This window comes from Macrotis lagotis, chromosome 1, assembly GCF_037893015.1.
Source record: "Macrotis lagotis isolate mMagLag1 chromosome 1, bilby.v1.9.chrom.fasta, whole genome shotgun sequence".
In the NCBI taxonomy this organism is placed as follows: domain Eukaryota; kingdom Metazoa; phylum Chordata; class Mammalia; order Peramelemorphia; family Peramelidae; genus Macrotis; species Macrotis lagotis.
Window position 1 is genome coordinate 274,491,465 of NC_133658.1, and position 21,905 is coordinate 274,513,369.

General features: G+C 36.7%; 1 protein-coding gene across 8 annotated transcripts in view; it reads left to right on the plus strand.

Moving 5' to 3' along the window:
• RTEL1 (regulator of telomere elongation helicase 1) overlaps positions 1-21,905 on the plus strand; it is a 116,974-nt gene that overhangs the window by 29,074 nt on the left and 65,995 nt on the right. For 6 of the 8 annotated variants that reach the window (XM_074210492.1, XM_074210493.1, XM_074210496.1 and 3 more), the window contains 5 exons: positions 3,129-3,282; positions 4,478-4,516; positions 8,771-8,849; positions 17,581-17,708; positions 18,660-18,715. In XM_074210492.1, the coding sequence (XP_074066593.1) occupies positions 3,129-3,282; positions 4,478-4,516; positions 8,771-8,849; positions 17,581-17,708; positions 18,660-18,715 (456 nt within the window). The remainder of the gene's footprint in view (positions 1-3,128; positions 3,283-4,477; positions 4,517-8,770; positions 8,850-17,580; positions 17,709-18,659; positions 18,716-21,905) is intronic. The other 2 variants (XM_074210495.1, XM_074210491.1) reach the window with 1 other exon arrangement.

Below are 21,905 nucleotides of genomic sequence, written 5' to 3' on the forward strand. Positions count from 1 at the left end.
CTTTTTTGAGCTCTTTCATAGCCTGAGCCCAATTTCTGTTTTTCTTGGAGTCTTTAGATGCAGGAGCTTGTGCTTCCTCATCTTCAGACTTGAGTATTTTCATCCTTCTTGGGCTCATATGCAAAATATTTCTCAGTGGTGTTCCTCTTTTTTCTCTGCTTGCTCATTTTCCCAGCCTAAGCCTGTTTTTTGGGGTGCTCCCTGAGCTTTTGGGATACTCTCACAAGGGTTTCAGTGTGTGAGGCTCTGTCCTTTCTCCTGGTCTGTGAGTGACCATATGCGGCCCCCCCCCACTGCCATGGGGCTGAGGTGGGGGGGGGCTAGGCAGCGATCAGGGTCTGAATGTGGTCAGAGCCCCAGAGTCCTGTTCCAGGGACAGAGCTCTGCAGTCTCTCTCTTCACTCCCCTCCCTAGGTTCAATGGGCTCATGCCCTGGGGGTCCTGCTTCCTGCCTGCTTCTGTTTCCTGGAACTCGGCTGGCCAGGCTGCTCTCTGTGTGCCCTGAGGGCTGGGCTTCATGTACTCCCTGTGGCAGAGGTTCCCCCCCTTCCCCCAATTTGTGCCTGGTGCTCCCCAGGGTGTAGCTCAGGAAACTCCCCCACTGCTGTGAGGCATGGCTCCCAGCACCCTGGGGCTGCCTCCAGGAGGCTGAAGTTCTTTCGCTCTGGCAAGCCACCCCTCTGGGGAGCAGAGCCTTTCCGCTCTTTTCCAGGTTACCTTGAGTAGGATAACTGTCTCACTGGGTCCCTCTGTGGGTTCTGTCTCTCGAAAATTTAGTTAGAGTTCTTAGCTTATGAATTTTATGAGAGAGCACCTAAGACATGATCTGTTCTTGTTGCCATCTTGGCTCTGCCCCCTCTTTCTTCTCTTCTAATAACATTGTTTGGACTTGAGTCACAATTGGAGCTGGAACAGAATATATGGTTAGTTTTGTGACTTGCATTGCAATTGCAAATTGTCATTCTTCAGTTCTACTAATAACATAATAGAATTTGTTTCATTAAGGTATACAGTTTTTTGTTTTGATTTATGCTATTTTCTTAACCTGAGTCCTGAAAGGAAGCACTCACTGCTTTATTCTCAAGGCCATTGGTTTTTGTGAGCAGGGAAAAGTTTACCCAAGGGAATCATGTTTTTTAAAGCTTGCTGAGTAGGTTCTAGGATAAGGTATATTTAAAACCTAATTCTTTCTTTCTTTCTTTGTTTCTTTCTTTGTTTCTTTGTTTCTTTCTTTTTTTCTTCTTATTTTGTACAAACAATGTTTTTTATGCATTACTAAAATATTCTTATTTAAGAGTAAACATAATAACCCCTTCCCCCAAAAAATATAGACCCACATGAGCAATAAAGTAGAGAGAAAAAAATTAAAACTGAAATTTAAAAAAAATAATAATAATGATAGGTGTGGCCAGGTGGCTCAGTGAACAGAGCACCGGTCCTGGAGCCAGGAGCACCTGAGCCCAAATCCGGTCCCAACACCCAACAATCACCCAGCTGTGTAATCCCGGGCAAGCCAACCAAGCCCCATTGCCCTGCAAGAAAAAAACAAAAAAAAGACCCAAAATAAAATAGGAGTATCCAGGTCCCAATCCAGCCTCAGACACCCAACAATCACCCAGCTCTGTGGCCTCAGGCAAGCCACCCAGTTCTATTTGGCCTGCACCCCCCCCAAATAATAATAATAAATGTTCTTCAGTCTGTGTTCCAACCCTTCCAGCTCTGTCGGGTGGATCACATTCTTTAGGATAATTCCATCACAAAAGCTACTTCCATATTTTTCCACCTTTGCCATTGCTTATCGCAACTCCGTCCATTCATACTTCTCTACTACCAAATACTGTATTTTCTCTCTCCTTTCACTCTGACTCTGCTGTAGGGTAGTTGAGTGGCACAGCAGACAGATCCCCAGCCCTGGGGCCAAGAGGTCCCAAGCCCACATACCATCCCTCAGGCCCAACATCCACCTGGCCCTATGTTCCCAGACAGGCCATCTAATCCCAGCCCCTTGCAAGAAGTAAAAAAGAAAATGTGTTATATCTGACCATGGTCCATCCTCTTTTCCATTACTCACATTCCCCCCCTTCCCCATCCTCCTTCTCTACTTCTTACTCCAGATATCTGTACTCCATTGAATATATATGCTGTATCTTCTCCTAGCCACCTCTGATGAGAGTAAAGACTCCCTCATTTCCCCTTGCCTTCCCTCCTTCCATATCATTGCAATAGCTCAATGTAATAAAAAAAAATTCTTATTATATGAAATATCTTAGCCTATTCCCCTTCTCCTTTTTCTCCCATTATATTTCCCTTTTAGCCATTGACTCCATTTTTACACCACATTATATCTTCAAGTTCAACTCTCTCCTGTGTTTCATCTATAAAAGTTTCTATCTGCTCTATTAAATGAGGAGGTTCATATGAGTATTATCAGTATCATTTTTCTATGCAGGAATGCATGTAGTTCATCATTGTCAAGCCCCTCATATTTCCCCCTTCTCCTCCACTCTCTATGCTTCACCTGAGTCCTGTATTTGAAGATCAAACCTTCTGTTCAGCTCTGGCCATTCCAATAGGAACATTTGAAATTCCTTTGGTTCATTGAATGTCCATCTTTTTCCCTGGAAGAGGATGTTCACTTTTGCTGGGTAGTTGATTCTTGGTTGCATTCTAAGCTCTTTTGCCTTCTGGAATATTATATTCCAAGCCCTATGAGCTTTTAATGTAGTTGCTGCTAAGTCCTGTGTGATCTGGAATGCAGCTCCACCATATTTGAGTTGTGTCCTTCTGGCTGCTTGTAATATTTTCTCTTTGACTTGGGAGTTCTGGAACTTGGTTGTAATATTCCTGGGGGTTGATTTTTTTTGGATCTCTTTCTTGGGGAGATTGGTGGATTCTCTCCATTTCTATTTTGCCTTCTGCTTCTAGGATATCAGGGCAATTTTCCTGTAATAATTCTTTGAAAAATGATGTTAAGTCTCTTTTCCTGGTCATGACTTCCACATATTCCAATAATTTTTAAATTATCTTTCCTAAATCTGTTTTCCATACCAGTTGTTTTTTCAATGAACTGAAGTGTATTTAGCATTCTTCCTGGTTCTGCTCTCAACTTGGCTTTCCATACCTATCAGGAGAAGATATGCGAGGAATCAGCTTCATTCGATCTTACTCCGTTCGACTTGGCATCTGGCCTAGAAGCTATAAATCAAGTGCTAGAAGAACAGACAAAGTTGCTGCAGCAAAATGAAATCCATGCAGAATTCAACATGGAACTTGACAATTCAGGTGAGTGTGAGACCAAGGGAGTCAAGAAGTAAGGATTTTTGATACATAATAAAGGGTCAACCTTTTGTACAGGTCTAAATATGGAGTTTGAAGATATAGCTGAGGTAAAAAATAAATTTCACTTTTCTCATCTTTCTCTTTTTCTGTCTACTGCATGCATCTTTTTCTTTTAGTTTTTTTCCAAGGCAGTAGGGTTAAGTGACTTGCTGAAGGAAGGTCACACACCTAGGTAATTATTAAGTGAGGTTGGATTTGAACTCAAGTCCTCCTGACTCCAGGGCCAGTGCTCTGTCCACTGGATCACCTAGCTGCCTATCTATCTCTTTTTCTAAGAAACTGAACTTGGGTAGCTAGGTGATGCAGTAGATAGAGCACCGGCCCTGGAGTCAGGAGGACCTGAGTTCAAATGTGGCATAAGAAACTTAATAATTACCTAGCTGTGTGACTTTGAGCAAGTCACTTAACCCCATTGCCTTGCCCCCCCCCCCCCCCAAAAAAAGAGAAACTTAATGCTTGTGACAGAATGCTGAACTTAAATTAGAGGTCATTGTTGAATTTTTTTTTTTTTAATTAAAACTCTTTAAAATGATCTACCCAAAATTCTAGTCTAGCTATGGCAACAAGAAAACAACATTACATGAATTGACAAGAGGAGGCAAAATTATTCCTTTGTAGGTGACATGATGGTATACTTAAGAATAAAAACAGAATTTTCACCTTTGAAAATTGGCTTTCTGACAGTTTTTGCTGACCTTAAAAGGTACCTATCCAAGTTCTGGGCAAGTAGAAGTAGAACCTTGTCCCCTTCAAACTTGTATTCCCTGGGGTAAAAAAAAACAGCCTTGGTTAAGATGAAAATGTGACAGCTTCTCCAATTCCAAGTGTGTATAAATGGTGCCTGTAATTTAGGACATTTCCGAAATTCCTTTGCATCTCTCTTTTTTCCAGAGCATTATATGTTGAAATGGTTGACATGAACTTTTTAACTTAGCAGCCTTATATCTTAACTTCCCATGTCTTTAGATGAGTTTCCAGGTTTCAATTCTGATTTTTTGCTTATATCACTTCTGTCCTCTGACATAGACTGGGGTAAGGTGATGGACTGAGACTGTACCTCCAACTAGTATAAGGTACCCTGATTGTCAGTAGAATAACATACTAACCCTACAATGGTTTACTTTCTTGTGTTGTACAGGTCTGAATATGGAACTTGAAGATATAGCTAAGGTAAAAAGTAAGTTTAAATTTTCTCATCTACCTCTTTTTATAAGAAACTGAACTATACAGGGATACTTGTAATGGATTGCTGAACTTAAATTAGAGGTCATTGTTGAGTTTTTTTCCCCCAGTTAAAATCATTTATAATGACCTTCTACCCATAATTTTGGCATAATTCTAGTCAAGCTATAGGAACAAAAGAACAAAATTACATGAATTGACAAGAGGAGGCAAAATTATTCCTATTTATAGATGACATGGTGGTATACATAAAACACCTCCCAAAAATCAGTGAAGAAACTAATTGAGATGAAAAATTATTCGAAGTAAGATAGCAGGATACAAAATAAAGCCCTGAAATCAGGAGTACCTGAGTTCAAATCCAGCCTCAAACACTTAATAATTACCTAGCTGTGTGGCCTTGGGCAAGCCACTTAATCTCATTGACTTGCAAAAATTTAAGAAAAAATCATCACCATACAGTACCAACAAAAACCTTAAAATTTTGAGAGAAATTAAATTCAAAATAACCACAAAATGCCTAAAATATTGAAGGGTTAAACCTTCTAAGACATGTAAGATTTATAGAAATAAAACTGTAGAAATAACAGCATAGGGGTGGCTAGGTGGTGCAGTGGATAAAGCACTGGCCTTGGAGTCAGGAGTACCTGGGTTCAAATCCAGTCTGAGACACTTAATAATTGCCTAGCTGTGTGGCCTTGGGCAAGCCACTTAACCCCACTGCCTAGCAAAAACCTAAAAGACAACCCCCCCCCCAAAAAAAAACAAATAACAGCATAAAAATCTTTGGAAATCGGGTAACAATGGATAATTGGATTGTACCAATATAGTAAATGCATGCTATTAAATTAATTACAAATTTAGATCAATTATAAGAGTTACAAGAAAATTCATTTGGAGGAACAAAATTAGGTTTCAAATCTCAAGGGCTATAATGAGGAAAACATAAGACTATAAACAGAAAACCTATTTGAATTGGTTAAAAAGCAGAAAAGTAGATTAGTGGAACAAAATAACTTGGTGTTAAATAAACTCAGTATCATAAATTACTTTTTTTGACAACAAATTCTAGGAAAACTGGAAAGCAGTTTGGCAGAAATTAGGTTTAGACTAACGTCTTAAACGAAAAACTCTAAATGGATACATGACTTATAAAATGAAAAGGTTATATCTTAAAAATTTTGAGAATGGATGGAAGAACCTTTTACATTTATAGCAAGGGAGGGTCAAAGTTCTTAACTAAACAAAGAATAGAAGAGTTAATAAAAGATAAGCTAAATAATTATAATTTAATAAATTTAAAAAGCTTTTGTACAAAGTCATTGAAGAGAGAGAAGAAACTGTCAGGTGTTGGGAAATCCTTTGGATCAAATATCATTGATTAAAAATCTGATATCCAAAATATATTGTGAATTGATACATATAAAACACATCCAACTTTTCAACTTAATTTTATAGATTGTAAACTTTGTATGGAAATATATTCTAAATCACTAATGTAAGAGAAATGCAAATTAAAATAACTTTTCACTGCAATTCCTATGAATTCACAAAGAAGACAGAAGAGGATAAAGTGGAGGAGCTATGAATTAGTATAATTATTCTGTTATTAATTTGAAATTGTAGTCAAAGTGACTAAACTATACAAGCCTTTGAACTGTAGAGTCTGCTAATGGGTGTATATAGTCCTAGGAAGTGAAAAATAGAAAATATATTCTAAATCACTAATGTAAGAGAAATGCAAATTAAAATAACTTTTCACTGCAATTCCTATGAATTCACAAAGAAGACAGAAGAGGATAAAGTGGGGGAGCTATGAATTAGTATAATCATTCTGTTATTAATTTGAAATTGTAGTCAAAGTGACTAAACTATACAAGCCTTTGAACTATAGTCTGCTAATGGGTGTATATGGTCCTAGGAAGTGAAAAATAGAAACCAGGGTCCCAAATAAACCACAATATTCCTGGTGGCCCTCTTAGGGTGATAAAGAATTGTACACAAAATGAGTGAATATTATTTAAGAAATGACTTAAAAACTGTGGCATGTGAATATAATGGTTCATTGTCTAGTAAGATATAATGAGTATGAGAAATTTAGAAAGATTTCCATGAACTGTTGTAAAATGCATAAGCAGGACAAAAACAGCAATTATTGACTGCAAAAATCTAATGAGTGAATCTAATCTAAATGAGAGGATCTTTAGAAGGAAGTTGAATTCTTTAGGGGTTAAAAAAGGCGGTGATACACCCTATACCAAGATGAGATCAAAATGGGTTTAAATGTAAAAGACAATATTATAAGCAAACTAAGAGATCAAGGAATAGCTTACTTGTCAGATATATGGAAAAGGAAGCAGTTTATAGAAAGGAAGAGATATAGAACATCATTAAAAACAAATTAGATAATTTTGATTACATTAAATTAAAGCTTTTGCACAAACAAAATCATTGTTACCAAGATCAAAAGAAATGTAGTAAATTGGGAAACAATTTTTACAACTAGTATTTCTGACAAAGGACTCATTTCTAAAATATATAGAGAACTGAGGCAAATTTATAAAAAAATAAGCCATTCCCTAATTGACAAATGGTCAGAGGATATGCAAAGGTAATTTATAGATGAGGAAATGAGAGCTATTCATAGTCATACAAAAAATTGCTTTAAATAATTACTGATTAGAGAAAGGCAAATTAAAACAATTCTGAGGTATCACTTCACACCTCTCAGACTGGTCAATGTGACCAGAAAGCACAGTTTTCAATGTTGGAAGGGATGTGGAAAATCTAGGACACTAATATATTGTTGGTGGAACTGTGAAATCATCCAATTCTTTTTGGAGAGCAATCTGGAATTATGCCCAAAAGGCGATAAAAATGTGCATGCCCTCTGATCCAGCAATACTACCACTGAGTCTATACCCTGAAGAGATCATGTAAAAGTGTAAAAACATCACTTGTAAAAAAATATTCATAGCAGCCCTGTTTGTGGTAGCAAAGAATTGGAAATCGAGTGAATGTCCATCAATTGGGGAATGGCTTAGCAAACTGTGGTATATGTATGTGATGGAACATTAGTGTTCTATTAGAAACCAAGAGGGATGGGAATTCAGAGAAGCCTGGAAAGACTTGCATGAACTGATGCTGAGTGAGATGAGCAGAACCAGAAGAACATTGTGCACCCTAACAGCAACATGGGGTTGATGATCAACCTTAATGGTCTTGCTCATTTCATCAATACAATAATCAGAGACAATTTTAGAGCACCTGTGATGGAGAATGCCATCTGTACCCAGAGAAAGAACTGGAGTTTAAAAAAAGACTAAAGTATATTGCCTTCAAATTTTTTTAAAGTGTCTTTTATACTACATAATTTTGCTATCTGATTATTTTATTTTCTCCTTAAGGGTATGATTTCTCTCCCAACACATTCAATTTCGATCAGTGTACAGCGTGGAAACAATGTAAAGATTATTAGACTGTCCTCTATGGGGGGATGGGGAGGGAAGGGAGGGTGGAGGAAAGATTGGAAAATTCAAAACATTACAGAAAATGATAGGTAGAAACTGCTACTGTATGTAATTGGAAAACAAAGTATCTATTTAAAAAAAAAAAGGCAGTGATGACCCCAGGGAAGTGATCTGGAATACCTTTCTCCTCACTCCTAGTTTGGAAATAGAACAGAATGTTTATATTTTGTCTTTAGTTTGGTGGTTGTGTTCAATTGTTTTTCCTTGGTGTAATAGAGAATTCAACTTGAAAGGGGAAAGAGGGAACACCCCCACCCCCAAAAGGGCATCAAAAAACAGAATTTCAAAGGGATTAAAGTATCAGACCAGTTTAGGAGAAATGGAAATTGCTAGTGCTCTTTAGAGTGAAACTTTTCTTGAGTGCAAAACCTAAAGGAGCTGTGGACTTCACGTAAGAAAACAAAGACCTCATTTTTTGTTCAGAGAAATTTTTAGAGGCATGGTTGAGGTAATGATGGTATTTATTGAGCCACCAATATGCTATCTACTGGTCTAAATATGTGAAAAGAGAAATTTTGTTGCTTGTCCTTTACATGAATATCTGGATGTTTGGGTGTCTGAGTGTTAGTGAGAGCTTGCTTTTTTTTCCTTGTTTGGATGTATGAGGTTAAATACATTGTATGTAGAGCTAGGAAATATGTGTAGACCTGCCTTAAGGAGACTTTGAAGCTTGTATAGCAGCTTTGTCTTTCCCCTCATTCTCTCCTTTGCCTTGACAGTAATTCTTCTTAAGCTGGAAAGTGTAATTGATGCCATTGAGCTTCCAGGAAATAATATTGGCGTGACTAAGCCTGGAAGGTAAGTTCTAGCTGTGGAGCCTTATGTCCCTGGATTCTGCATTTTTGAATTATGTCTGCCTCTGTTGCTCTGTTAGGTCAGGTTCCCTTATGTTTTTATTTGAGCCTTGAGATCCTGAAGAGCAAATGACTTAAGAGCTCAGTCCCTAAAAGCCATCTTAGTTTTGACCTGCTAATTAGGATTATTATAGAGTAGACTCTAAGTGGCAATGGAGGCTAATTCATTACAAACCAACCTAGCCCACTTTATCTATCTGGCTTATACTATGTTTCACATGCCATTCAGCCATTCACCTTGCTTTATACCTGCCCCTTCACTTCCTGCCTCCTCTTCCCTCCATGTTTTCCTTTATTTTCTGGGAAATCAGTACTGTCACTTTTGTGAAATATTTCTGAAACTGCCCTATGATTTATTATTACCTGTGATAAGTCAACCTAAAACTTCTTTTCTGGCTATCATTCAGTCTATGTGTTGTCTCTGTCTTTTAGAAAATAAACTTCTTTAGGGCAGGGGCTGTCTCACTATTATATTTGTATCTCTAGAGCTTAATACAGTGGATGGTATATAGCAAGTGCTTAATAGATGTATTTTCATTCTTTCATGTAACTGTTATTTTTCTCATTCTTTCCCCCTCAAAACTTTCTCCTCTTCTAACATTTTTATTGCCATCAAAGGCACAATCATCCTTCCAGTCTCCCAGGTTTGTAACCTCATTTTCGGTTCATTGTTCAACATTCCCCATTTCTGTCCTCCCACCTGACTCCCCCAGTACAACTATCTCTTATGTCTGGAATGAATTTCACCTCATAGCACCCCTTCCTTTAAGATGCAGCTCTGGCACTGTCTTCTGCCTGAAGCATTTCCTGACTCTCCCAACTATGTGTATCCTCCCACCCAAACAGCCTGGTATTTAGCTACTTGGGATTTGCATTTATTCACTTTATATTTATATTTTCTACTTGTCTCCTGCATTCTAATGGAAGCTCCTGGTGAGCAGAGATTGTTACCCTCTTTGTATTTGGGGTTTTTTGGTTTTTCTTTTTTTAGAAGAGGACTGATTTTATTATTTTTATAAATAGTATTTTATCTGTTCTCATATCCCCATCACTATATATAGAGTTCAGGAGGAGTTTAATAAATACCTGTTAAATGATTGGTCAGAACATCAGAATTCTTCAGTTTTTTCTCTTTTGATCATGTTCCTAGATCACACATTAAGTTTTCTTTTCTTTTTGAAACAGCCCAGAATTTATAAAAACTGGTAGGAAACTGAATTTCTTTTTCTGTCTCTCATTCCTCAAAGAATATATTTCTATTGGTACTAGAAATTTTATCTACCCATATTCTTTTTTTTTTTTAGGTTTTTTTGCAAGACAAATGGGGTTAAGTGGTTTGCCCAAGGCCACACAGCTAGGTAATCTTAAGTGTCTGAGATCGGATTTGAACCCAGGTACTCCTGACTCCAGGGCCGGTGATTTATCCACTGTGACACCTAGTCACCCCTATACCCATATTCTTTAGAACATTTTGTTTTATTCTTTTAGCTTTTATGACCTTGCTTTTTCCAGAGGGTAGACTAGCCTTCAAGTCACCAAATTAGCATCAAGCCTCATGTAGGGAACAGATCACCATATAGTGAAAATAGGAGAACTTAAGCTGAGACATTTACACTGCTGTCCATCACCTATATCTCTTTATATATTAGTTTACTTCCTTTTTATGTAGATGTTTTTGGCTCCATTTGGGGCACAGGTAATAACAGTTATAAGAAATGCTTCATTTGCCTCTTGGTTGAATCTGATTTGAAGAGCCATCACTATGGATTCAAACTTTTCCATTCTGATAATTATTTTTCCTATGCAGGTCATATATTCTGCTTTCACAATTCATATTTCTTTCTTGCACCATGTCAGAATCTTCTGCTGAGGACCAACAGGGTCTATTTTATCATCAGATGTTCAACTCGTTTCCTTGCTCTTCATTATCTATTCTAAAGTGTTTGGACTTGTTTAGGTGTTCTAGTTGTCGTCTGTCTTCTATTTTAATAACTCTGCTAATTTATCTACTTGTGCTTCAGTTTTTTAATTGAATTTTCTTCCTCCTGAGATCTTTGACAATTTTTGTCTTTTTGCTTTATATTCCTCTATTGTTTATTTTCTGATTTCTTCCTCATTGATAGTAGATTCCCCCTAGGACTGGACCTCAAACTGTCTCAGATTCCTCCCATATATCCCTCCTCCTTGGTCTCATTCCCTGCCCCAGGCAACTCCTGGGGGAGTAGAAACTGGTCTAAGATGAATACTAGTTCCCTCTCCTTTAGGCCTGATACTGCCCCTTAACACATCTGGCACCCTTTGGGTAGTTTTCTTTGCTCTTTATTTTTCTGGCTGAGTGCCCCTATAGCAGTGTTCTGCAGGCCCAGACAGAATCCCATCTCCACAGAGGAGTGGCTTTGGGGAAAAGGGAGAAGGGAGTTGGGTAAAGTCAAGTTTTGCTGCTTGTCTCACTATGTGAGTCAAGGGTATATTCACAGAGATGGCAGCGGCAGCAACAATGAGGTTTTTGATGAAATTGTGGAGTGAATCCCAGAACTCAAGCCTGAGGATCATATTATAGTACCCTGCTAGAGCTTGAGAGTTGGTAAGGTAGAGAATGCCAAGGGAGTGAATTAGGAAATGGGAATTAGCCTTCTCTGTTCTTAATGCATCAGGTGTTATCTTGTTAGACTTCTTAATATCTTAGCCTATGGAGTTAGCTGCAACTAGTTTGATCTCTTCTACATAATTATTATATTGCTGAGTTTTAAGAGCTTGTCCTCCATTGCATTGGTCACATGACTCAGATATCTCCTGTTGGATCTGTCTTGAAAGTTTTTTGTATTATTATTTGCATAGTTAAAGACCTGTTTCATAGTTTTGGGATTTTGCTTAGTTCAGTTTATTTTGTATATATTGCTTCATATTTCTTTATGTTCTTAATATTAGTCATTTATCCTGTCATTATGTTTGTGTACCATAATTTATTTAGCCATTCCTTAAACTTTGGACACATCGGTTGCTTAGAATTTTTCATTATTACAAAAATATTACTATGTGCCTTTTTTGTATAATAAATAAGACTTTTCTCTTGTCAATAATATCTGCCACTGTCATATATAAGGTTGTCATATTGTCATTCAAAGTTGTATCTCACAGTTTTTTAGCTTACAAGTCTCTGTTTATTAGAGAATTTGAACAGTTTTTCAAGGAATTATTGTTATTGATGCAATCAACATAATGTAATATGCCCTGAAAAATCGCAGTTTCCTAAAAGAAATCATTCAAGAGTTTGATAGCAACCACCCACACAAGAAAGATTGAATAGATAGAGAATATCTACAGTTCAGATTGTGGGATCCATTTGTCTGTATAAGTCACCATTATGCATGTGTTGAATAGAAAATAAAGATAGACAACAGACAGATATGAACAGAGGGAGAAGAGCTGACTGGATTGCCTTTAGGAAATAGCAGAGCACCTTTGTTAACCCCAAGCTGCTCCTGAAAACAAAGGCTTATTTTAAAAAAACTAATATTTATTTAAAACCAGTTGTTGCTGTGTGGCAGGGACTTGTAGAATAAAAAGCATTGATATTATTCCACAGCAGTCAATGTTGAGGCATATGGTGAGTGTGTGCAGACAGCAGTATATAACTAATAAAGAACAAGAAAAAAGCTATCTTCTGGGAAATAGATGGTAAGAAGAGGTGATAGGCTGTTCATATGGGAAGGGGTGGACAACCAGAGTATTCTGTTGTTATCCTTGAAGTGTTAGGAGAAAGTAAGGAAAGTCTTCATCATCTTGGGTGAGCTTTTGTGGCAGACTACTGGGAAGACATGCTATCTGCATCATTGGAAGACACTATAACATTTATAAGATTATGAACAGGCACAACTAGATGGTACAGTGGATAGAACATTGGTCCTGGAGAGAGGAAGGCCTGAGTTCAAATGTGACCTCAGGCACTTAATAATTACCTAACTATGTGACTTTGGGCAAATCACAGCCCCATTGCCTTGCAAAAACTAAAAAAAAAAAATATCATAAATCTGTTTGAACATGGGTGTTCACCATCAATGGGGTTTTATATTTTGTAAAGGAGTCAGTTGTGTAGTGGTAAAAATGTAGTGTCCTCTGGAATATTGCCACTAAAACTGCTTATTTCATTCTCATAGCTTCAGTGAGGGTAGCCTTGATGAACACATTTATTGTTCTATGAAAATTTTATGTAGGTAGAAGATTAGGCATGTGGCCTTGAGGTTATTGATCTTTTTCTTTGTTTTCATTTTTTTTAAATAAGATGAATTTTTCAATGCGCTTGATATTTCCTCCTATTTCAGATAACTTCTCAACCTCTAAATTTGCTCAAAGTTCTTTTCTTTCACAGAGACTGTTTCTTTAAAAATTTGGTTTAGTTCAGTCACTTTTCACAATTTTGTTTTCTTTAATGCTATTATTCTTCCTAAAGAAACATCTGGCATCTTGACCTTGATGATCAAGTTTGTGATCTTTTTAAGGGGCAGCTAGGTGGCGCAGTGGATAAAGCACCAGCCCTGGAGTCAGGAGTACCTGGGTTCAAATGCTGCCTCAGACACTTAATAATTACCTAGCCGTGTGGCCTTGGGCAAGCCACTTAACCCCATTGTTTTGAAAAATCTAAAAAACAAAAAAAACCCTTTTTAAGATCCTTTTCATTTTTGTCTGTTATCCTGACAATGTAATTCTAATACCCTTGGGTGGGATGACTTTTTAGTCAGATCTCTCTTCATTGTTTTTCCCTCCATTACTCACTGTTTGGGTGATATTGCTCATAATTTTCCATAATTTTTTCTATAAGATTTTACAATTAAGGTTTATATTCTATCTAATATTGACCTTTGCTGCCACATCTTTTCACTGGGCAAAGAGAGAATGTTTGCTGACAGCAGTTATTTTTAGAATTTTTTTGTCTTTTCATTATGGTAGTTGATTTAAATTAATTAAATTTCTGTGTGGAATCATAATCAGTGGTAGTATCTTTTCCTTCTTTTGCACCAGTAACTTAAATGATTTTAGTTATTCATATCTTTCCTCTCACTTTTGTTCCAGTTTTATAATAATGTTGATCTTTGCTCTTATAAGTTAATGCTTGACTATATATAGACAGCTGTTTCAGGAATCATTCCTATATTAGTAGCATGTTATCTATTACAATGTAATCAGTTTCACTTTTGTGTTGTAATATGGTCTTTATATTGTAAACCTTCTAATTATTTCCTTGATGTGAGCATACTTAATCTATAGATATGAAACTTCTGTGTATTCTATAAAACTTTGGGTTCTCTCATTTCTTATTCCCAAATCACATTTTCAGCATCCTTATTTATGTTCACCTTTACATTAAGTTACTTAATATATGCCAATTCAATTTCATAGAATTTTATCCACCTCTCCAGCAGATGTCATACATAAGCTAAAATTGTTTGTGTGGTAGTCTTGTTGCAAATACTTACTATGAACACTGAGCATTGAAATACAGATGAACAAATGTGAAAATGCTTATTTGTGGTAGTCAGTACAGTGTTATTACATTCCAATATTTTGCATTCTTTGGCCTTTTTACTGTATAGATACCTCTGCTCTGAGGTTCACTCAAAAGATTGTTGAGTAACTGAAGACCTGCTCATGTTACTCTTCACTCAGTTCACTCCCTGAACATCTCCATTTCCTTGTCAGCAGTCCTTCTTAGGTATTAGGTCATCAATCCCTTTTCTCCTGCTTCCTAGTTCCCTTCTGAATTATAAGCCCTTTGTGCACTTCCCCAATACTTACCACTGTCTTTGTTTTCCTCTGTCTCTTCCCTTTTTTTTCCAATATGATTTATAGCACTCTTACTTAGAACATGTAGAACAGAAGTGATGGACCAAATTACCCTCAAATTATATGTTCCAAGAGGAAACAAAATTGTAATAATTACTTTGCCATTCTGTCTTCCATATAATCAGTTCTCTATAGCATAAGAGACTTTTCTGTGATTCCCAGATGTTTCATTTTATAGGCTGTCTCCAGTTCTTTGAATCATGATAACTTCCTTTTAAGTAACCATTCTGGAAAGTTCTTTGAAAAGTACAATTTTTGGAATCTGTGCAGTCTCAGTCAACATGGAAATCAAATACTGATGAATTTTTGGTGAAGATTAAAAAATACAATTTTTTTTAAAAAGCTAAGCAAACGGAAGCTAGGTGGCACAGTGGATAGAGCACCGGCCCTGGAGTCCAGGAGTACCTGGGTTCAAATCCGGCCTCAGACTCTTAATAATTACCTAGCCGTGTGGCCTTGGGCAAGCCACTTAACCCCATTATTGCCTTGCAAAAAATAAAAAAAAAAAAAAAAAGCTAAGCAAAACTAACCCATAATTGATCATGTGTGATATATACGATATTTCTTATCCATTGTCCTGAAAGGCCATGCTTCATCATGATGGTAATACAATGTTTAGTGTCTTTTTTTATCTTGTACTTTAAATTGTAAGAGATAGTATATGTATTGTTTATGACTGTTCTACTTACTTCAATTCAGATGAGTCTTCCTACGCTTTTTTCAGTTCTTCATATTCATCATTTCTTATGACTTCTTTTTTTTTTTAGATTTTTGCAAGGCAATAATGGGGTTAAGGGGCTTGCCCAAGGCCACACGGCTAGGTAATTATTAAGTGTCTGAGACCGGATTTGAACCCAGGTACTCCTGACTCCAAGGCCGGTGCTTTATCCACTGTGCCAACTAGCCACCCTCTTATGATATTTTAACATTTCATTATTTACATAACCTAAATTGTTTAGCCATTCTCCAATTAATGGACCAATACTTTTTTCTTTTCTATCACAAAAATTGCTTTTATGCATGTTTTGGTGTGAGACCTTTGTTGATAGCCGTGAGATCGCTGAATTAAAGTATGTGATTATATTATCATATTTTCAGCATAAATCCAAATTGCTTTCCAGAATCATTATACCAATTCAGAACTCCAACAGCCAATGTTCCTGTCTTCCCAGAGCCCTTTTAGCATCAACTATTTCTATTCTTTGTCATTTTTTTCAATTTGTTTAGTATGGATAAAAACAGATATTTGAAGTAAGATGTTTTCCCAATTGATGATTAAAATTTTATTGTAACTTATTTGGTTTCAACATCCTTTTGTAACAAAAATGTGAAAGTTGCGAAAATTAATTTTTTTCAAATGTGTCATTGAAAAGTTATCTCACATTTAGAATATTAGTAGGTAAGTAAGTGCATATTAGTATCCTTTCCTCCCTCTTTTTTTTTTAGGTTTTTGGTTTTTTTTTTTCTCGAAAGGCAAATGGAGTTAAGTGGCTTGCCCAAGGCCACATGGCTAGGTAATTATTAAGTGTCTGAGATCGGATTTGAACCCAGGTACTCCTGACTCCAGAGCTGGTGCTTTATCCACTACGCCACCTAGCCACCCCTTTTCCTCCCTCTTTATCACTCTTTGCCTCAGAATGGAAGGGTTTGGGACAGGACAGAAATCCATTCTGCATTTTCCTTTTGTTATCAAGTGGTCAGCCTACAGGTGACCAGTCTCTCTGTTCTTGACTGGGCTGGTTGTCAGGAAGAGGTTCAGGCAGTTGTTGATATCACACTCAGACCTAGTATAACATGGTAGAACCGATAGCTCTTATATTCTGCTATTGACAGAACACCCAGACAATTCCATCCCTGATATTTTGAACATTAGGAAAAGGATGTGTAGAGGAAGCTATCCTATCATCTGCCAAGACAGAACGTTTAACCTCTTCTTTGCCATATTTATTTAATTAATTTCAATTTAGCTTTTCCTGATAGTTCTGACCTGAGTTTTTTGTTTTGTTTGTTTGTTTTGTTTTTGGGGGTTTTTATTTTTAGGTTTTTGCAAGGCAAACGGGGTTAAGTGGCTTGCCCAAGGCCTCACAGCTAGGTAATTATTATTAAGTGTCTGAGACCAGATTTGAACCTAGGTACTTCTGACTTCAGGGCCGGTGCTTTATCCACTATACTACCTAGCCGCCCCCTGACCTCAGATATTGAAGAAAAAGCTCAGGAAATTTGAAGAACCATTCAGAAACACTGCAGTTTATCCAATATAAACAGACTATGTTGGACATAGGTTTATTTGCCTTTCTATTCTGTATTTAATTATATTGCATAAAATACAGTTATAGGTTGTAGTATGAAATCTTGGAGATTTTTTTTTGTGTTGGTCAATAGGGCAAGGAATTGGGGAACCTTGGGTAAGTCTTATAGAGACCTTCAAATCCAACACTCTCCTTTTACAGATGAGGACATTAAGGCCTAGGGAAGTGAAGGAATTTACTCAAATTCATAGATAGTATATCTGTGATGTGATTTGGACCCAAGTTCATTGAGTCAAGAGCCAGCACTATACCATACATCTTGTAATGAACAAACATTGAGGAGTGAAGAGCCTTTGTGGATTCTTTGTCTAAGACTTAGCAGGCATCACTTAGTAAAAGGAACTGCACAAAAAAGGTCTGTCACATTAGAAGTTACCATCTCACTGGCAAAAGTAAGGCAGGAGGAAGGAACACAGGTTGGAAACTTTAGCATAGCAGTTGTGACTCAAACCAATTCTCATCTTTGTCTAGATAATCAAACTTCTGAATTTTTCTTCTCAAGTTTGAACTGTGTTCTTTTTTCAGATCTAAAACTTTGTTCCTCTTACTTGGCAGCTTTATCTTTGATCTGTTTGCTGAAGCCCATATAACTTTTCAAACTAAGTCTTCCCTCCTGGCGTCACTGGAGCAGATCATACAATTCATGGCCGGACGTAAGTTGTTCTCTCAGCTTGTAGCTTTTAAAATTTTAAAATGCAGATTTGTCTCTTTCTGTTATGTGATTGATTTTAATACCCCAATCCCAATAAGTGATGGTAACCATTATATGTGAAGAGAAAGGGAGGTGAAGAGATAGTGGCTTTTTAAACTAAAATTGGTTCTTTGTATTTGAGCCATCAACATGGCCAGTGTAACTTAAGGAATTTTGCGGTAATGTAGTGGGGCTAGTAAGACACTCACTGCCATTGCTTTGGTAACTATTAACTGTAGTGCCTAACTTTGCAGATCACCAAGAATCATTTTCAAATTGAATTGTAATTTCCCTGTAATATAACTTAGGAGAAGTTCTTTTGTTTACAGAGATAAAGTTAACTATTTTATCCCTTGTAATTTTGATATTGAGGAATTGACATGATTCAGTATCTGAGTTACACTAGATTAGCAAAACCTGTATTTTTATTAGTAATTTTTACAGTAGCTTTTCAGCAGAATTCCTGGCTAGAATTATATGCTCAGTAGGGATAAGTTGACCCAGTTATTTCCCTAATCAACCCCACATCCCTTTTTTAACTGAAAGGAGATAAAATGACTCTCCTGTATAGCTTCACATATTGATTTCTCTGGGTTTAAGTGCTTTTTCCTTAACAAATTCTACATTAAGCATTTAGCTTGAAAAGAAATCTCAGGAGTCCCTAACCTAATTGTACTATCTATCAAAGAATAAACCAGTGATATAGACATTGCCTGTAATCTAGTTGTGGGTTTAGAACAGTGTGGTTATTTAAAGTAGTTATTTTGATCTCTGCAGGTCTAGTTGTATTCTACCAAGATAGTTCTTGATCAAGAGACTTTTCAGAGAAACAAGATGTCAGTGTTGCATGATTTTGTTCTAAATGTTTATTTGTACTAGGATGAACTTACTACATTTTTGCCCTTAATCATAGGTACTGGGATATTTAATAACACAGCAGGTTTACAGAAGCTGGTGGATATCCTTCAGGTAAATGATAAAAAAAAAATCATTTCCCATCTTTTGTCTTCCTCTGTCCATAAGCATAGTGAGAAATCTGACAGAGAGACAGTAAAAGACTTAACATCCTCAAAAACTAAGGTTCTATTTAAAAGCATTGTTATATTGATATGCATTGAGAGAAGATTTTGTTAACAGAAGCTGTTGAATGGAAATCAAAGGTATCAAATTGTACATAGGATCCTGATCGTAGATCATAGTTTTAGGGCAGGAAGGAACCATACAGTCCGGCTCTCTCATTTTACAGATGAGGGTAGTGAAGTCTAGATGGTTTAAATGACTTGCCCAGGATCACATGTTACTAGTAAATGTCTATGGTAGGATTTGACCCCGGGTTTTCCTGACTCTAAGACTAATACATTACTGAAGCACTTAGTAAACTTTTAAGATACTATATAAATACTAGCTATTGTTGCTGTTTTATGCTAGTTATTATTTTTGCCATTTATATTATACTTCCCAGTGTCCTTTAAGGTTGTTTCTTTTTTTTTTTTATCAAATTTTGGGAATGATTACAAATATTTTCTGGAGTGAGGCAACTAGATTCTTATTCAGAATAAGTTCTGCTATGGCCTAGATAGTTCCAGGAAAAAAAATTGAACTCTTTGGGAATCTCATATTTATGGTTCTCTCCAAGTGATACTCAAATAAACTTATACTTTTTAAATTTCTTCTTGTTGATTTGCCATAATTTTTCTATATTCTTCTGAAAAGTTCCAGAGTTTGAAGTCACTTTCAATTCTGCCTTTCTTTAGTTTAATGTCTTCATTAATTCTTTCTGAATTGAAAGTTAAACTGTTAGGTGTTTCTTTCTCATCACCACCAGATGGAGCTGGGAGTTCTTATAAAATCTAATTTTTATTTTAAAAAAAGAGAGAAGGAGAGATAAAGAGGAAGGGTAAAGTATATACCAGATCTCTGGATTCATTAAAGATTTACTAATCCTCCAAAGAGCTTTTCCCATCTCTGTTCCCATATATTATTTTGTGTTGAATCATGTATTTGAAATAGATAAGTCTTTGAACATATCAGATGACCTTGTTAATAGTTTTTCACTATTAAAGTTTAACAAGTGATAATAGGGTATAGAGGGGTAGCTAGGTGGTGCAGTGAGTAGAGCAAAAGTCCTGGAGTCAGGAGGATCTGGGTTCAAATGTGACCTCAGATACTTAAAATATTGCCTAGTTGTGTGATCTTGGGCAAGTCACTTAACCCCATTGCTTTAAATTAAAAAAAAAAGTGTGTGATAATAGGGTATAGAAATCTATCTTAACCTAAAGAAAAATTAGAAGAAAGGGATGGGATAAGGGGGAATGGGGGGAGGGAAGTAGGGAATAGTTGATAGAAGAGAGAGATTGTGAGAGAGGGTACTCAGATAACAGCACACTTTTTTTAAATTATTTTTTTATTTAATATTTATTTTCATTTTGTACAAATAATTTTTTTATACATTAATAAAATATTCTTGTTTAAGAGTAAACAAAATACCCCTCCCCCATAAATATAGACTTGCTTGAGCGATAAAGTAAAGGGGAGAGAAAGAAAATTAAAATAAAAAAATAATAATAATAGTAATAATTGTAGGTATGGCCAGGTGGTACAATGGACGGAGCACCAGCCCTGGAGCCATGAGCACCCAAGCCCACATCTGGCCCCGTACACCCAACAATCACCCAGCTGTGTGACATACAAGCCACCCGAACCCCACTGCCCTGCAAAAACCAAAAAAAAGGAAAAAAAGACCCAAAATAAAATAAAATAGTAATAACAGTAGGGGTAGCTGGGTGGCGGACAGAGCACTGGCCCTTGAGCCAGGAGCACCCAGGTCCAAATCTGGCCTCAGACACCCAATGACCACCCTGCTATTCGGCCCCAGGCAGGCCACCCAGCCCCATTTGCCCTGCACCCCCCCCAAAAAGTAATAATAATGAAAAATGTGCTTGAGTCTTTGTTCCAACACCAACAACTCTATCATGGGTGGATCACATTCTTTATGATAAGTCCATCACAAAAGTTACTTCCATATTTTTCCATCATTGCCATTGTACAGCACACTTTTAGACAGGGATGGGATGAAAGGAAAGAGAGAATAGAATATGAGAATGGGGAGAAATAGAGTGGAGGGAAATTCAGCTAGTAATAGCAACTGTGGGAAAAATATTGAAGCAACTTCTCTGTTGGATGTATGATAAAGAGGGCAATTCACCCCAGAGATAGAGCTATTGGAATCTGATCACAGACTGAGGTACATTTTTTTCTCTCTCACTATTCATAAGGTTTCTCATCTTTTTGGGGGAGAGAGGGGTTTATGTTTACTCTTATAACAAAATTATTTTAATAATATAAAATAAACCAAAAAAAACTTAACAAGTGAAACATGTATTCATTCCACAAGCATTTATTACATAGTGTCATTTGTTTTAGCTGTACCTCCATTTGCTAGTAAAGCATTTACATGGAATCAACATGGTCACCCTTGCTACTTCTGCATATTGTTTAGAGCTGCTGTAGAGTACTTCTAGGTGTTTTTGTGCAAAATTTGACTATTTTTGACTTTGACTATTTCAGTTTTTCTCTTATTTGGATGAAATCCTTGGTGTTATCTTGGAATCTACTGCAAGTAGATATTTAATAAATGAGAGTTAAAGAGTGCAAGTAAACTGAGCAGAGCAATTAAATCTTTTTAGCTATTCTAATATCCTGGCTCCTTGAAATTGTGTTGTTCTTTGGTTAACAAATTAAAATCCTGTTATTTCTACCTTTACACCCATGTCATTGAATGGAATGGAAAGGGCCTGGGTTCTCGGTCCTAAGCCAGTCACCAAATCAGTAGTTGAGTGTCTACATACAACTTCTAAACTAATTGCTTATCCTACAGATTTTTGGTGATCAGACAGTAACATTGCTCATTCTGGCAGGATCTGTATGTACAATTCAGTAAGCATTTATTGGACACCAACTGTTTACCTGTTACGCTAAGACATTGATTTTAAAATCTGTTAATATGTTTATTCTTAAGGGACAAGAGTAGTATGTAACATGGTTTTTGCCCTTGACGCTTCTTCAATGTGGTTGGAAAAAGACACACATCAAACAATTATGTAGCAGTCTAAAAAAGACTTAGAAGATGGCAGAATGGGTAGGATAGATGACAAGTGCT